This window comes from Ursus americanus, chromosome 25, assembly GCF_024610735.1.
Source record: "Ursus americanus isolate L20-20 chromosome 25, mUrsAme1.1.p, whole genome shotgun sequence".
In the NCBI taxonomy this organism is placed as follows: Eukaryota; Metazoa; Chordata; class Mammalia; order Carnivora; family Ursidae; genus Ursus; species Ursus americanus.
In genome coordinates this window covers 1,715,097-1,733,001 of record NC_142151.1, presented here as the reverse complement: position 1 = coordinate 1,733,001, position 17,905 = coordinate 1,715,097, and the positions used below count along the sequence as shown (strand labels likewise).

The 17,905-nt window shown below is 44.9% G+C and overlaps 2 protein-coding genes across 9 annotated transcripts in view; one reads left to right on the top strand and one right to left on the bottom strand.

Annotated features, from left to right (window-relative positions):
* Window positions 1-10,326, top strand: part of BCL2L13 (BCL2 like 13) — a 91,211-nt gene extending 80,885 nt beyond the window's left edge. For all 4 annotated transcript variants that reach the window (XM_045775147.2, XM_045775157.2, XM_087855465.1 and 1 more), the window contains one exon: window positions 1,785-10,326. In XM_045775147.2, the coding sequence (XP_045631103.2) occupies window positions 1,785-2,603 (819 nt within the window). In that variant the 3' untranslated portion in view covers window positions 2,604-10,326. The remainder of the gene's footprint in view (window positions 1-1,784) is intronic.
* The window catches only part of BID (BH3 interacting domain death agonist), a 45,554-nt gene continuing 36,967 nt past the window's right edge, over window positions 9,319-17,905 (bottom strand). For 4 of the 5 annotated variants that reach the window (XM_045775209.2, XM_045775202.2, XM_087855466.1 and 1 more), the window contains 3 exons: window positions 15,710-15,849; window positions 13,227-13,439; window positions 9,319-10,966 (listed from right to left, as the gene is read on the bottom strand). In XM_045775209.2, the coding sequence (XP_045631165.2) occupies window positions 10,955-10,966; window positions 13,227-13,439; window positions 15,710-15,849 (365 nt within the window). In that variant the 3' untranslated portion in view covers window positions 9,319-10,954. The remainder of the gene's footprint in view (window positions 10,967-13,226; window positions 13,440-15,709; window positions 15,850-17,905) is intronic. The other variant, XM_045775216.2, reaches the window with a different exon arrangement.

Below are 17,905 nucleotides of genomic sequence, written 5' to 3'. Positions count from 1 at the left end.
GCGTGCTCTACCGGCTGAGCCAGCCAGGCACCCCTCTTCCTGCCTTCCTGATCACGTTGTAACCTCTGGGTTCCCCTACCATCCTGTACATATACTTAAAGCTTTCTGTATCCTATTGAAATTAGTTATTCATATGTCAGTCCTGATAGTGAATTTTTTAAGAACATCCAGACAGTGGATTTTTTAACAACAAAAATGGAGTCTCATCTCATTCTTCCTTATAATGCTGGTGCCTAACATGGTACTTAATAGGCAATAAGCACATGCTTGCTCCTGTTAAACTGTTAAATGTGAAAACAAAGACTGGCATTATTTATCTTTATTACTTTGGTGTAAAGAGTCTTCCTAAAGAGAGGAGGACGAGTCCTGCATTTCTGGCTTCCCTCTGCTCACTGCTCTCACGTAACTTTAAAGTGGAGCTGTGACTGTCATTGTGGAGCTGGAAGACTCCGTTGACTCCACTTCCTATTGAGTCAAGTCTGTATTTCTTAGCTCTCTCTCAGGTTTTCCAGGGTCTCTTTCCCAAGTGAACTTTCTGTTCTTTTTTTTTTTTTTTTTTAAAGATGCTCTTTATTTATTTGACAGAGAGAGAGACAGTCAGCGAGAGAGGGAACACAAGCAGGGGGAGTGGGAGAGGAAGAAGCAGGCTCATAGCGGAGGAGCCTGATGTGGGGCTCGATCCCATAACACCGGGATCACGCCCTGAGCCGAAGGCAGACGCTTAACCGCTGTGCCACCCAGGCGCCCCTGAACTTTCTGTTCTTCTTGTTCACTGCGCACTACTTAAACTGGGTTACTTACTGTTCCCCTCTTTTATATTTCTGAGCTTTTGCTGGTGGTGTGTCTTGTACATGGCTTTCACCATGGCTCCTGACCCATCTTTCAGATACCTAAAACGCTGCTTTCTCCAGGAAGCTCTCATCTCCCTGCCTGCTGCAGCCTTCACCAAAGGAGTCAGCATCTCCCCATCTGAACTCTTACTAGCACTTGGACTGTAGGATAGCATTGCCCTACTAAGTGATAAATTCCTTGACGGCAAGGTTCTTGCCTTTGTTTTCTCTGCCGTTTTGCATTAATTATTGCATCAAATATATATACATTGAGTTAAATATAAAAATCAAATTTTAGTCTTTTAGCTTCAAGTAAGTGGTCAGAGGACCATATTGTTAAAATTCTTCCTCTGCAGTGGTCTACAGGTAAATGCTTTAATCCAGAAACTACATAGGCTTACATAATATATTTATTCCTAGAACTTCAGTTTAGGAAGGAATTTTTTTCCAGATTTATATTTTTTTATTTTTTTTAATGTTTATTTTAGAGCACCCACAAGCAGGAGGGGCAGAGGGAGAGGGATAGAATCTCAAGCAGATTCTGTGCTGAGCATGGAGCCCAACACAGGGCTTGGTCCCACCACCCTGAGGTCACGACCTGAGCTGAAACCAAGAGTCGGATGCCTAGCCTACTTAGGCACCCCCAGATATACATATTTATATATTTATATATGTATTTATATATTATATATATTTATATATATATTTTTAAATTTATCAGTCAGAGAGAGACAGAGCGAGCACAAGCAGGGGAGCAAGAGGCAGAGGGAGAGGGAGAAGCAGGCTCCCCACTGAGCAGGGAACCTGATGCGGGGCTCGATCACAGGACCCTGGGATCATGACCTAAGCCAAAGGCAGATGCTTAACCAACTGATCCACCCAGGTGTCCCAGATTTATATTTATTTTAAATGTATTTACCATTCTTTGTATTGACTTTCCTCCTTCTTTTCTAGGGCACTGTCTTTAACCTTGAATCAGAGGAGGAGGAATACCCTGGCATCGTTGCAGAAGATAGCAATGACATTTATATCCTGCCCAGTGACAACTCTGGGCAAGTCAGTCCTCCAGAGTCTCCTACTGTGACCACTTCTTGGCAGTCAGAGAGCTTACCTGTTTCACTGTCAGCCAGCCAGAGTTGGCACACAGAAAGCCTCCCGGTGTCCCTGGGTCCTGAGTCCTGGCAGCAGATTGCAATGGATCCTGAAGAAGTCAAAAGCTTAGATAGCAATGGGGCTGGAGAGAAAAGTGAGAACAACTCTTCGAATTCTGACATTGTGCATGTGGAGAAAGAAGAAATTCCTGAAGGCGTGGAAGAGGCTGCCGTGGCTCCGGCCGTCTTGCCATCCAAGGAGCTGCGGGAGGCGCTGCCCGAAGCACCAGCTCCCTTGCTTCCGCATATCACTGCCACTTCCTTGCTGGAGATGAGGGAACCCGACACAGAAGGAATGACAGTGGAGAAAGTCAGTCCTGCTACGTCTTTGTTCGTGGAACTTGATGAGGAAGAGAACTTGATGAAGTCAAAAGCAGCAACAGTTGAATCTGTTGAACTGGAAGAGGAGGTGATCCCTGCACTGGAACCCACAGCAACATTGCTGAGTGAAGAGGAGATGCATGTGAGGAGAGAGGGTTTTCGAGAAGGCCCCTCCCCTGCTGGAGAAGACAAGGCCATGCCACTGTCGGAGGGCAAGTCTATACTGCTGTTCGGAGGGGCCGCCGCCATTGCCATCCTGGCAGTGGCAGTTGGGGTAGCACTGGCTCTGAGAAAGAAATAGCAGATTTTTCAGAAGAGAAAGAAGACAAAAAAGATGTAAGGTTTTAGCAGTACTGACTGAATTTGAACCGGCAACAGCTGATTTGGACATTTGTGGAACACTCTGGGATAATGGGGGCTCTGCTCAACAAGGCAGTAAATTGATCCACATAGTAGGGCTTCAGGTAGAGGGCATTCACGTTTGTCTGATTGTAAGTTTCCAGGGCCTTGACTCCTGCTGAATTTGGAATCTTCCGCGTCAAGCACTCCCCTTGGCATTACGAGCACCATGACTAAGTCTCTGCTGCAGGAGAGGCCGTCCTGTGCACCGTAGGGGGTTTAGCAGCAGCCCTGGCCTCTGCCCACTCAGTACGGTAGCACCCTTCTCCCAGGTGTGACATTGCCAGAAGTCCTGGGGGGGGGAGCAGAATTGTTCCCGTGGAGAGCCACAGCTCTAGAGGGAAAGGGAAGAGCTGGCGTAGAAATTCCCAGTCAGGAGGGCTTAGCCGTGTGCTCCTCAGCTACGATTTGTTCCTGCCCTTGGAAGTTCATCTTTCCTGCTGAACATGCTGTGTTTTGCAGCCATTCCTTTGTGGCTCTTCTTTTCTTCCCCCTTCTTAGTCCTGTCGTGTGAGGGTGCTCTCCCCTGTGTCTCGGCTGCCTCTCAGGTACTTCACTGCTCCTCTTCACCCCCAGGTTCTTTATAAGGCCACGGGAGAGTGCTTGCTCTGTGCCCAGTAAGTCCCTGATGCTTCCTACAGCCCCACCTTGCAAAGATGTTGCCTTTAGTCATCTTAGAAAAAAATAAATATAAAAGAGACCTAGGGTTCCCTGCCTGTGAACGCAAGGGCAAGTAACTGGCTAAAGAGCGATATTTGTCTCACTTACAAGCAGGAGGATGACTCAGATGGCCTACTGAGGTCTCTTCTGGCCCTTGTGGCCACCCTGCTGAGCTTACGATTATTTGCTGGCAGCATCTCTGTTGCTGGATGGTGGCTTTGTATAATCTGGGCTGTGTGTTTTCCCTTTATCTGGCCTCAGGCTTCTTACTGGTCAACCAGCTTCTCTGCGGTCTCTTGCCATGTGATAAGGATTTTCATACTTGGGCTTACAGATCAATTGAATCATAACTCTTATTAAATTTAAATACAGAAAGTCTCCCTAAATACCATTGAAATAAAAAGTAGGAAAAGAGAAGCTTGAATTTCTTGAGGCTACCCTTGCGATTCTAGCTTGCTTTCAGAGTTCAAGAATAAGACTTCTTCGCTGAACTCTTCACAGTCCAAATGCCAGAGTGTTAAACCAAAACGACTCTATCCAGTATGTGCTAGTTGAGAATCAGCATAACTTTCTTTCATCTGGCTGACCCCATCCTTAAAGGGGGCTGGGCCTGTGTCTTCCACACAGGGGGACCAGTGTCACTGTGCAGGACACACATGCTTGATACAGCTCATCTCAGATTTACCCTAGTAAATGTAACAAATTACTTTTTAGATCCTGAAATTTGTAATAAAATTACTTTACTATCCTGATCACCAAAACTTGATGTTTTAAATGTGCTTTCTTTTTTAAATTTATTTTTTAAAATGAAATCTCCCTAAAGCAATACTATTTAAAAGTTGGTCGAGGAAAGGTCTGAAGTGTTTGTTCAGCTTTATCATGCAGTGTGTCTTTATGTTCTGAGTTTTAGTGTCTTAGGGAGTGATGTTTTTAAGGGTTTTGGTGCACTTTGATTAGGATAGCTAGAGGTTGGGGGGAATGGGATTAATGTAGTAAAGATTGTTTTCCTCCTTGGACTCTGACAGTTGGCTCTGACATCGGGTTACTCTGTATTCTAATTGCTACTTTTGTGTTTGCGTAGGGTAAGAGCAAACTGGTGAGTTCTCTTGATTTTTTTTTTTCCTCTTTTATAATATTTCCCTTCCAGTGTTCACATTTTTAAACTCTGGATCCTCAAACCCATTGGCTAAGACGCATTTAAGTACTGATAGAAGCCAGGTTTATTTTGGAACTCCTAGAAGGCGATCTGTGGCTTAGGATACTTGGGTCTGTGTTCTCCCGAAAAGGATCCTCGGAGGTGTGATAGGATGCTGCCTGGTGCCGGTTTATCTTCCCATCTGTTGAACATTAACCCACAGTGATCCGGCCCATTGTATCTTCCTGGGTAATGGTTGATATTCTTTTCCACTGGCTTTGCGGACAGTGAATCCTTGTTAGTTCCTGAGTAATAGGACATGTCAGTGTCCCATTCCTTCTTCACTTCCTTACCCTTTGCCTCTGGCAGTGGAAGGGAATACCCTAATAAGGACTGCTTCTCCACAGCAGCTCCTACTTTTTGGTATGAAAAAAAATTATTTCTCAACCTCCCAGCTCCCTCTTTTTTGGTGGGGCTGGTCGTAGGCCGTTTCTTCTCCCCCTCCTAACTTATATTGCATTTGAATCTAAGGTAAAAGGCAGATTCAGAATAAATCCAACTTGCTTATGGAGCTCAAATGTGGAATTAAAAATGTCACCATTTATCATTCCTCATTCTTTGAACTATTCAGGAAAGTTTGTTAAGTCCTCTAGAATTCTTCTTTACTTGCTTTATTGAATGTAATGATTTCTTAAAACTTGGCAAAAAGCCAGTGAAGATTTCTTGAGAAAAATACCAGAATTAAAGAATGCTATTTTATCCTCTCTGTGTGAAAATAATAATTCTGGACCCAAAGAAATCAGTATCTACAGTGTGCCTTAGGGGGACTCTTGTGGTCATCACTGTCCTCTAGAAAGCTTGCTAGAAACCGAAAAGCAAGTGTTGGCCATCTGGTTCACACACCGACCACACGAAGGCACCCTGGATACCTCCCCTCACCTGCGTTTCTGTACCATCTCTTCTATCAAATGCAGCTGCGCCCTGGGTTTGTCCTGGGGGATAAACAGTGAGCCCAGAGACGGGGTTTTTTGAACCACAGCTACCATTAATTTCTTGTGGAAATTAATGTCCGCAGCCTTTGTGCTAATTCTAATAATAATATAAAAGTAATGCCTGTTCCTTGCCTTTTTTCCCTAAAGGCATGACGTGGACAGGTGTCATACCCACAGAATTTTGAAATTATTTTAAGAGATGCTTTATAGAAATAAAAGGTATTCTAGGTAAGATTTTGTCCTTTCTTTTAATTTCTGAGGTCTTTTTATACAAATTTATCTTTCAAAGAACTTGAGGTGGTGATCATGTTTCATAGCCTGTCGACTTTATAGAAACAGTTTCTTTATAGAAACTTTATAGAAACATTTACTTTATAGAAACAGTTTCTGGCCTCTGAACCAACTTCCTCACAAGCATGACAGTAGTCCCCTTGTCTGCAGCTTCATTTCCTGTGGCTCAGTGATCTGTGGTCCGCCGCGGTCCAGAAGCAGATGGTCCTCTTTCTGATGGATCCTCAGGTCAGTAGTAGCCTAATGCGTTGCCGCAGCGCCTGCGTATTCCCCCTCCCGTCATCTCAGCGCACAGGCACCTTCGCGTCTTAGATCGTGACAAGGATGAGTATCGGTACAGTAAGATATTCTGAGAGGGAGAGCACATTCACATAACTCATTACAGTATATTACTATAATTGCTCCGTTTTATTGTTTTAATCTCTACTGTGCCTAATTTATAAATTAGACTTTACCACAGGGATGTACGTATAGGAAAAATCATATATAGGGCTCAGTACGATCCGCAGTTTCAGGCATTCACCGGCGAGGATAAGGGGGCACTACCCTATCTCATTTAAAGCCTCAGCAACACAGTACCGGAAGGTTTCTTCTCTGGAGGAATGAGATCTGCCATTAGTGATAACCTCCCCCTGTTACACCATTCATCACTTAGGAGGTTCAACTGTCAGACGGTTTGGGTTTAGGGTGCATATTTTTTCCATATTAGAGTATCCTTTTCCTTAAAAAGCGTGGGTCATTTTAACAAATGGTAGTTGAACATTCAGCTTGCCGGAGATTGTTCTGGAGCTCCCTCACATACCCTAGTCCATCTTCACAGTTGTAATTCCTATTCCTTATCCCCAGTTTACAGAGTGAGGAAACCTCAGCGTTTAATGACATTTCAAAGGGAGCACAGGAGAGGCAAAGGTGTGAAATTTTCTGACTCCAAGTCTAGTGCTTTTCTCAGTTTTTTACCATTTTTGTGACCCTGCCAAACAGGATTGGAAGGCTCCCTACAAATGATGGTGCCATTCATACACTGCACTAGGGCGGCCACGCTGACCGGACTGAAGGGAGATCTTTCTTGATTGTACAGTGGTTCCATATGGTCTGGTCCTAAGTACTGAGCATGTTCGAAGGCTATGTCCAGAGTTATTCCCAACTTCTGATTATACCAGATGTTTTCCTCTTAGATGCCTTATGGGTAGAGAATTAGTAGTTACTGCTGGTACAGATTTTTTATTAGCTTTTTCAGTTACTCTGTCAGATAGTGTGTCTTTCTGCTTGTAAACGAGGGTAAAGCAGTCTGACACAGGAATCTTCAAATGATCTGAAGGCAGCACCTTGACACTCTCTCTCCCCTAGTCTGTTCCTTATTTTCCTTTTCCCCGCCTGTGCCATGAGTTGTGAAGTGGGGGATACCTCTAGGCGTTGCTTGGCCTCCCAACACCCAGGAGGTCACCAACTCCGAAGGGCTGGCCAGGCACCACCACAGGTCCATCTTGCTCAGAAGCCGACACTAGGTGACCTTCCAGTGAAAAGTCTTCTGTTCTATTCCACAGCACACTGGGGAATGTAAAATTAATAGTAGCCTTGGCTGTAGAACACCCATTTCTTAAAATTCAGCCACTATTTCTTAGTTACCTCATTTATATAGCTCCATAGAGTAGAAACGGTCATGTAACTAAAATATTAATACATCCTGTCTTCCCTTTATTTACACAAGACTATTTAGCCTCTGCCTGGCTTGCCATGTTCCTGCGAATTAAAACCAATAGGGTTCTCTACATGTTTATGTTTACAGTGCAATAGCTCTCGCCAGGCAGCTGCTCCAGTCGTAAGCTCAGGTTGGAAATGTTCTCAGGGATATTTGCAAGGCCTTGTAATAAGTTAAAAAGTACCAGCTGGCTTAAGGTGGTCCTTGCCCCCCTTCTCACCTTCTTAGGGGACATTTTATAGTAATCTTGCTCAGTGAGTGTTTTTTGCACCACTAGGAGAAATTGGTTAATCGGTGTATTATAATGAACAAAAGTTGACATTTTACTGTTTGCTCCAGGAGTAAAAGGAAGTTGAAGTACAATCTTTCCTATTACAGAGTCTGGAATAACTTGGTTCCTGATTTCTAGCAAGACAACCGTATTACATAGATTGGTCCTTGGCCAGCACCAAAGGAAAAGATCGAATTTTTTTCCTACACCCGTGTTTTTCCTGCTATCTTACCTAGTCTTCCATTTCTCTTTTCCTTCACATTAAAAGTGCCTCTTCCTATCTCGTTCCTTGACTGAGTTAAATTTGTTATTGGTTCTAATGCTCTCAGCTCCTCAAAATTACTGGAAATAAATGGTAATTTTGGTAATTAATATGAGCGTTTCACTTAAGTGCATGTATTTCCTTTTTCTGTGTGAAGTTCCATTAGCTCTCCTCACTAACAGCTCTGATCTGCTCAGTTTATTTATGTGGGTTATTCTAGCTCCTCCTTTCCCCTTCTGTTAATCTGCCTTTTGGCCAGTCTACTCTTCATCAGGGAAAGGGAACAAAATTCAAATCTATGAATTGTGCTTTCGGTTAGAAGCCGTGTGTTGGGGAGAACACATTGGAAGTTGAAATAAAGTGAGATGTGAAGACAACTGATGGACTCCTCTTCTATTCATATGGTAACCCTATGCCCTTGACTTCGGAGGAATCATTATTTCAGATAATATTGTCTTCATAAGTACACACTTGCTTTGCCCTCAGGTTCTGAAAACATGATCATAACATCCAAAGGACACTCCCCATTCAGATTCCCAGTCAGCAGTGAAACTGTTGGAAAGTAAAAGCAGGCTCTGGCGCTGTGACCCTCTAAGGCAGCCCCCAGCCCACAGTTCATGCTGGATCCTGCGTGGTGAGAGCAGGAATGATGTGACCTTCTGAACAGACCACATAGTCCATCTGACTTTGCCAAGTAGCCCCTGGAGAAGAAAGCGGTTTCTCTTTAACCAAGGGATTTCCATCACTGAATTCAAATAATTTAACAGGATGAAACACATTCTCTGAATTAAAAATGTTGTTATATCCATGAGGATTATATTCCGTTCCAGGCTATGCCTGAGCCGTTGTGGCTGGGATGTGCCCAAGACTGGAACACTTGTTTCCGATACAGCAGACTCTTTATAATGCCAGCTTGGGGACAAGAGGTGATAATTTTGCTTTATCGCTGAGAAACTCTAACTTGGCCTGAAAAAAGTACACCAAAACGTGTATATAAGCGGCATTAAAATAATGGCCTACTGTTAAAATTTAAGCAAAACAATGGCAGGTGAAGGTGCTGTGAGAAGTTGTGTCATGAGAGTCTGGGATTGTTCGCTGTTTTAGAGCCCGTTTCTCCTCCACTAGACTATTTGTATTTAAATTGTTCCTTTTGGAAGAAAGTACCGCCCCCCCCCCCCGCCCGCCGTGAGAATCTAATTGAACACTCTGGTACACGTGTGGATGAGTATGTATGTATGTGTGCGTGATTCGATTTGTTTCCACTGTACTATGAATCCTTCAAAAAAAAAAAAAAGTTCACCCCAAAATATTCTTAACAGCTTTACTGGAAGATTTATTTCCAAACGGTGGCCTTCATACTGCACAGCTTTTAGTATTTGTAACATACTGCAGATAATCAGGTTGCAACCCAGCCCTAGTGCGGTATGTATTTAATGCTGAACAATGTCATTTTCTTTTTTTAAAAGATTTTATTTATTTGAGAGAGAGCAGAGGGAGAGTGAGAGTGAGAAGCAGACACCCCCCGCCCTGCTGAGCAGGGAGCCCAATGCAGGACTTGATCCCAGGACCTGAGATCATGACCTGAGCTGAAGGCGGACGCTTAACCCACTGAGGCACCCAGGTGCCCCTCATTTTTCCTTTCTGATTAAACTCTCAAGGAACAGAAAAGTGTTTTTGGTAACAAGACACTATTTCTTAGCACCTAATTACTCCTGTTTGTATGCTTCCCCAAAGTGTCACATTCATAGTAACAGCAGTGTTACTGGTAAGTGGAACAGTAATGTGTGTGATATGAACCCAGCATCCACCATCATACTTTTAAAGAGAATCCTAGGAAATGCTGATTGCTGGAAACAACAGACCAGTGTTGCACTGTTTCTAAATGTAAGCTCTCCTGGTTTATTTTGGCACTTCCCAAGTGACTTATTTTGGTTATTACTTGCATTCTGACTGTGTCCCTAAGAAAGGGAACCACCTCAACTGTTGAATTTTTAAAAATCTAACTGGTCTTTCATCTTTTATATGCTTAGAAGCCTGTTTTCTTTGATGTAGCTTCTAGGGCAAGATCAGCTGAGGCATACGGGAGAAATGAATACGTAAGATTATTAAGCTATTTCCCCACAGGATGTATGCAGTAGCCTCTGGTACTCCGTCAGTCTAACATTTTTATCAAAGCTTTGACTTCTTGGAAAGAGGAAAAATGCACTGAGTTACCTGACTTTGGAAACTGGTTGTCTTGGGCCCTTAAATCACCTCCACACCTTTTAATGGGTCCTTCCTGAGTCAATAAAAGGAAATCAAGTTAAAAAAAAAAATCCCATGTTTTGAGGACTAATTTTCCCATTGCTTACTGAGTAGAGAACTTTAGTCCTCTTGTACTGTTTGGTTTTTAAATGGGAAGACTGTTACTTCTTAGTATTATGATGTTCCCTATTTTGAGAGGAATTTTTCATTTGTGAGGGTATGTGCATCCGTCTCTGGTCCTTGCTCTCCTCAAACACAATCTTGCCTGCTGTTAAGACCATGCCCCAAGGTTGCACTTTAATATTTTAAACAGTAAAGCTGAGGTTTTTTAAAACAAAAAAAAAACATTGTTTTTTTTTTTCCTTCTGCCTTACAATCTGTTCTTAAATTTAATTTTCAAGTGAAGACCAGTACAACTGAAATAAGAAAGGCACAATGTGCAGTGGCCTTAGAGGATGGTATGAAACTCATTCAAATATGTGCAGGTTGGCATTTTCATTCAAGTATGTTAATGTAAAGATTCTAAATGGATCACCCGCTTAAAACATAATCTTTAAAATAGAAATAAATAGCTATTATCTCATGCCTATCTTTTCTAAGCACTGTGTTTCTATGGCCACGGCTCATCTCCGCGCAGGCAGCTGTACTGTCGTCACCACGTCAAGTTTTAACCAGCCGTGCTTTGCCAGAGGGGTCCGCTCAGTCCATCTCCTACAGCAAGAAAGGAAAAATAGCCAGAATTAACCAGTCTACTTCACAAACCAGGATTCAGTTCGCAAGGACTCTGGTGCCACAACAGAAGTGAAGCTGGGGTTTGTGCAAAAACACATTCTCTGGAGTCCTGCTGTCCTTACATCCCTGCATCCTCCTCCTTGCTACATGGGAGCAACTGCAAAAACACAGGTGCTCCAGGTGCTGCAATCTGGATCTTTTTTTTTTTTTTTTAAGATTTTATTTATTTATTTGACAGAGAGAGAGACAGCCAGCGAGAGAGGGAACACAAGCAAGGGGAGTGGGAGAGGAAGAAGCAGGCTCCCAGCGGAGGAGCCCAATGTGGGACTCGATCCCATAACGCCGGGATCACACCCCAAGCCAAAGGCAGACGCTTAACAACTGCGCCACCCAGGCGCCCCATGCAATCTGGATCTTCACATCGATTGAGTCACTTATGGTGCCAAGAAGCACCTTAGTGGGTCGGAGGAATGAAGATTCTATTTCATTCCCTCAGTATTTTTTTTTAAAGATTTTATTTATCTGAGACAGAGAGAACGAGTTGGGGGAGGGGCAGAGGGAGAAGCAGACTCCCCACGGAGCAGAGAGCCTGACACGGGGCTTGATCGTAGGACCCCAAGATCATGACCTGAGCCGAAGGCAGACACTTAACTGACCGAGCCCCCCGGATGTCCCTCACCCATTCAATATTTGGTAAGCTGTTGATACAGATTGCTAATGACATCTTGCCCACTTATTCCCCTTTAAATGGTTGTTGGTGAAAGCTGTCCAGGAACTTTCTCAGGCTTATTTTCTTCCACCAATTCAGCTTGGTTTAATACACTTGATTCAAGATATATATTCAGTCTCCTGTTTTAAAATGCTGCATAGGGGTGCCTGGGTGGCTCAGCCTGTTAAGTGTCCAACTCTTGATTTCAGCTCAGGTCATAATCTCAGGGTTGTGAGATTGAGCCCTGCATCAGGCTCCACACTGGGCATGGAGCCTGCTTAAGATTCTCCTCCCCCTAGGGGTGCCTGGGTGGCTCAGTCATTAAGCATCTGCCTTCGGCTCGGGTCGTGATCACGGCGTTCTGGGATCGAGCCCCACATCAGGCTCCTCCGCTATGAGCCTGCTTCTTCCCCTCCCACTCCCCCTGCTTGTGTTCCCTCTCTCGCTGGCTGTCTCTCTCTCCGTCAAATAAATAAATAAAATCTTTAAAAAAAAAAAGATTCTCCCTCTCCCTCCGCCCCTCCACCCAACTTCCGTGTGTGTGAGAGCGCGCGTGCTTGCACACGCTCTCAAAAAAAGTAAAAAAAAAATGCTGGCATAAATGAACATGTCAGACAGAGAAAAAAGGTGTTGAGACTTATCAATAAATATTAACAGGGTTAGATGCCTGGGTGATGCCTCTGTCACATAAAATCCCAAACATTCACTAATATTTTCAAATTTATAGATAAGATACATCTACTTAACTTCTAGTTAAAGTGAAGCAACAGACTTTAAGGACTGTCTGGCCCTTCTTGGGCAGCAGCATGAAGAACTGTTATTTTAATGTCTTGGACAGGTTTTATGGGGAAGATTTTATAGTTTTCCCCCCTTTTGACTATTTTGGCCTCTTTCCCCAACATCCTTTTTTGGTATGTTTTTAAATGTAAATTATGGGGCGCCTGGTGGTTCAGTCAGTTAAGCGTCTGCCTTCGGCTCAGGTCATGATCCCAGGGTCTTGGGATCCAGCCCTGCATCAGGCTCCCTGCTCAGTGAGAAGCCTGCTTCTCCCTCTGCCCCTCCCTCCCAACCTGTGCTCTCTCTCTCCCAAATAAATAAAATCTTTAAAAAAAATGTAAATTATAATTAATGTTTGTGATGGGCAAGGGTGAGAGCAGATGAAAGCAGCTCGGCTGGGTTTAGTCCTGCCACTTTCTTTCATGCTCCACACACCTACCCACACCTTCCTACTCCGGTTCTGCAACAGTATAGCATGAAGTAGGCTCTGGTGGTAGAGGGTGCTGATGGAGCCCAAAGGGCATGCGGTGCTCGTCACCGCCTTCTACAACACAGCTTCCTCACAGAAGAAAAACCAAGCCTTTCTACCTGAGCAAGAAGGGCCTTCGTGGTTCGGCCACCAGAAGCATGGGGAGAAAGGAAGAAAGAAGCCCTGCAGCAGGCAGTTCTGCCGGGTTTCCAGACCTGAGAGGGGCCAGGCAGAGACCCAGAGGACTTAGTGAGCACCAAGGAGCTGACATCAGCGGTTCTTACATTTCTGACTAAGTTCCTCACGTAGGTGAACAAATTCTGGTTAATAAAGTTCACTGTTGTGCGAAAGACATCACGGAGCAAGGATGGTGTGTGATCAGCCACCTTTTTGGCCAAGAGCATGGCCAATATCAGCATGGTCTTCTCCTCCTCCATGTCCATAGGGTAAGTCTGCATGACCTGCTCCAGCGCAGCGGCGAGGGACTTCCTTCTGTCCTGCATGGGTGAAAACAGGGTCACACGGAACCCAGTTAGCGAATATTCTGCCCTCCGAGAGGAAAACAGTCCTCCAATGTTACGTAGAAAGAAGCATGCTTTCATTTCACAGGGAGGAACTTATTAAACAGCTGAAGAGGTTGGAGGAGAGAATGAGAAATGATTTAATTTTGGGAGACAATGGAGAGGGGAGACTGAGCTCACTCCCTACAGCTAGACGCTCATTCACCAAGTACACTTTTATTGAGCACGTGTGTTCACTTTCGATAATGCAGCCGAAGAACCTCAGTCCTTCCTGCCTCTAAAGCACTTAAAGTCAAGAATCAGTTAATACCCAAGATGTCTCAGACCTATCTCAGGGGTGCAGACCTAGCTCCAGGGAAGGCGATGAAGGGGCCTAAATGTGACATTCTCGCCTAGCCTACGTGGGAGAGGTGCCCACAGACTATTAGATCTGAAAGGACCTTCAAGCTCATCAACTCCGATGCAAAGTTTGGTTAACACTGTGGGAGAGGTCCTGAGGCAGAACATCACCACGTCTATGACAGCTGCCGGAGAGCTCCAGACAGGGAGAGACGCGTGGAGTGGAGACAGACCTGCTCTCAGGTAGGGCGGACCTGGCCGACTCAAGCGTGGGGGATGAGTACATTTCTATGTAGTGAGGAGCGCCTGCATTTTCGGCTGGTGGTCAAAGGGTGGAACCCTTCTCTCCCCTGAACTCCTGTAGACATAGACTTGACAGCCTTGGGGCGGTTCCCTCTCCCACTACATTTCTTCAGGAGGGATAGAGTACCTTGTGGTGCCTGGCAAGGGTTAGAAGCTCTGTCAGTATCTGTGTATTGATTATAACCACGAAGTTAAGAGTAGCAGGCTAAATAAAATGTCATTTTTCTTGTGACTAGACATTCTCTACTTATATTTTTATTCAACTCTCTGAAACTGAAGAAAGAATAAGTTATTTATGGAAGAGTCATATACATTTTTGTTAATCTGTTTAGAGGCTTTTGTATCCAAAATCTCAACTCTGACTTAAGGTTCAAGTTTCTTAAATGTCAAGTAAGTTAATTCTTCTGAAAGACAACTAACCATGCTATGATTCTATTTCCAATTCTTTTGTAGGCAGTCGTGAATCCAGTCACCTCACTGGACACTGGTCTGTCTGAGAGGAGATAGAGGACAGACCTCATGGTTTAATTAACAACTGAAAACTAAAAGACAACCTACCGAATGGGAAAAGGTATTTGCAAATGAGATATGCAATAAAGGATTAGTATCCAAAATATATAAAGAACTTATACAACCCTAAAAAACAATCCAACTAAAAAATGGGCAGAAGACGTGAACAGACATTTCTCCAAAGAAGACATACAGATGAAAAGATGCTCATCATCACTCATCATCAGGGAAATACAAATCAAAACCACAATGAGATATCACCTCACACCTGTCAGAATGGCTAAAATCAGCAACACAGGGAACAACAGATGTTGGTGAGGATGTGGAGAAAAAGGAACCTTTGTGCACTGTTGGTGGGAATGCGAACTGGTGCAGCCACTCTAGAAAACAGTATGGAGGCTCCTCAAAAAATTAAAAATAGAACTACCCTGTGACCCAGTAATTACACTGCTGGATATTTACCCAAAGAACGCAAAAACACTAACTGAAGGGATACATGCGCCGTCATGTTTGGTTTGGTTCGGCACCCTTATGTTTATGGCAGCATTACCTACAGTAGCCAAACTACGGAGCAGCCCAAGCGTCCATCAGCTGATGAATGGATATAGAAGATTAGGTATAAATACAATGGAATATTACCCATAAAAAAGAATGAATTCTTGTCATTTGCAACAACACGGATGGAGCTACAGAGTAGAGTGTTATGCTAAGTGAAATTACGTCAGTCAGAGAAAGATAAATACCATATGATTTTGCTCATATGTGGAATTTAAGAAGCAAAACAAACAAACAAAGGGGAAAAAAGAGACAAACCAAAAAACAGACTTTTAACTACAGAGAAGAAACAGATGGTTACAAGAGGGGAGGTGGGTGGGGAGGTGGGTGAAATAGGTGAAGGACATTAAGACCACACTTACCTTGATGTGCACTGGGTAATACAGAGAACTACTGAATCACTATACTGTACACCTGACACTAATATAAGACTATGTTAACCACACTGGAATTAAAATTTAAGAAGGCCTGACCACTGAAAAAAGTTCTCACACTTCCTCACTAACCCAGAAAAGGCAGTGGTGGATTTTCTCACTTACTTCTTCCGACAGGTTCACATTCATAAACTGCATTGCCAGGTTATTCATGAGTCCTGGGTGGATGCTGTGATCCATATCGTCCCCTATTTGGGCGAGCTGCCTGGCGATATCCTGGATGATTTCTTCTTGACCCTGAGAATCTAAATGTGGAGGCAGGGGCACAGAGACACAGCTGATTCAGACAATGGCCCTGTCTGACCCCTCCCACTCCACCGCATACCAGAAAAAAATGGGATTCTGCTATGGAAGAGAGCTGGCCCATTTCCACAGCTCACCACAGTGGGCTTGCTGAACACACGCTCTATTCCAGTGTGAGACCCGGAACGTGCAGTTCAGAGCAGCAGGGGTGCAGTGCCAGGCCAGGAAAGGGACTAAGTGAGCAGAAGACTGAGAAGCAGGCCTCCCCCCGCACACAGAGTCAATATTTGTCTGTGGAAAGGACAGTGATGCCAGGGCATCCGTGACCAAGGGCAGCTGTGGCCTGAATCTGATGGCAACCTTCCTGGCTGCCAGTTCTCTACCCCCTCAGGTAACAGGTGTCGGCCTCAGAAATTGTTAGGGCAGAGGCTCTGCCACCAGCCTAAGTTAGAGCCGCACGCCCGGCAGAGAGCATGGCTCCTTCTCTCTGTCTGAGATCAACACCCCCGCTTGCCCTGCCACCTGCCCTCTCTTTTCCTCCCTCAGCACTCACTACTACACCCTATATCTGTCTGTGTTCTTTGTCTGACTCCCTTGCCAGAAGGTAAGCTTCTTACGAGCTCTGATTTTTAAATGTTTTGTTTACTGTCAAATACGCAGCACTGAAAACAGCACACGGGAGGGGCTCAGTAAACAACCGCACATATTAATGAATGAGTCAGTGAGCGGATCCTGTTGTGCCTCGCTCCCAGTAAGTACTCCAGAGACGCCAGCTATTGTTGTTTCTCCCATTAAATCTTATATTTCTTCTGTGTTTGCACCGCCCTCTGGATTCTTATTGACCCAGGACAGAAATCTCAGTCTCCTCAATGCTTGCAGCCATCCTCAAGCAGCTGTCACATCCTATCTCAGAGGGCAGACACACCTGTCTGTCCTACCGTCCCCGCGCCGCCACCCGGGTGTGGGTTCTCCGTCAGCTCTCATCTGGATCATGACGGTGAGCTCCAGCCCCCTCTCACTGCCCTCCAGGCCCTTCCCCACGCTCCACAATATGCTGTGGCAAGCGACGCGTTGAGGTGCAAGAGACAGAGAGGCTCTGAGAGGGCTGGGGTGTGCTGTGACCCCGGAGAGAGGCTCTGAGAGGGCTGGGGTGTGCTGTGACCCCGGAGAGAGCGCCTCCTTAAATTCTGTGCCCTCAGCGTTTCACCTGCCCCACTGTGGTCTTGAGCATGACCCATGGAGTATGGATAGGATGTCACTTCTCTACTCCTTCACGGGCTCACACCTGCTGAAGTGCTCAGCTGCAACCAAGCCTCAAACACCTTGGACCTTAACTTGCACTATCCCCTCCAAACACGCTAGCCAAACCCAACTATTCACAGTACCTTTAACAGGCCCCAGTCTTTCCACCTGCAAGTGTTTGCTTACGCTGTTGCCATGCCCTCTTCCCAGTTTCCAAAGAGCCAAAATGTACCTCTTCCTCCACAGGCCCTCTCAACTGCAGTCATAGCCGTGAGGTCTTTCCTGACTCAGAGTACCCACCCTCTCCATAGCTCCCGCTGTACTTACTGCCTGACTGGTTTCTCTAAGCTTTTCCACTTTGTTCCAGCAAACTTCAGGAGTCCTGGCAAATTCAATCAGCATCCAACTGAACAAATGAACTCACCAATGAGACTGGTCAACAGAGCCTCTATTCTGCCTTTTGCTTCCAAATCTTGTTAGGTACTTAATCTACAGGTCAGTTGTTTTTTTTTTTTAAGATTTTATTTATTTATTTGACAGAGAGACAGCCAGCGAGAGAGGGAACACAAGCAGGGGGAGTGGGAGAGGAAGAAGCAGGCTCCCAGCAGAGGAGCCTGATATGGGGCTCGATCCCAGAACGCTGGGATCACGCCCTGAGCCGAAGGCAGACGCTTAACGACTGAGTCACCCAGGCGCCCCATACAGGTCAGTTTTCTACCAGAGGTGAGGTTAAGTGTACAGCCCCATAATCGCTTTTGCAAATGCTATTTGAGTCAAGCCAGGCTTTGCAGTCTAAGGGCAAAGAACGGTGTAGAA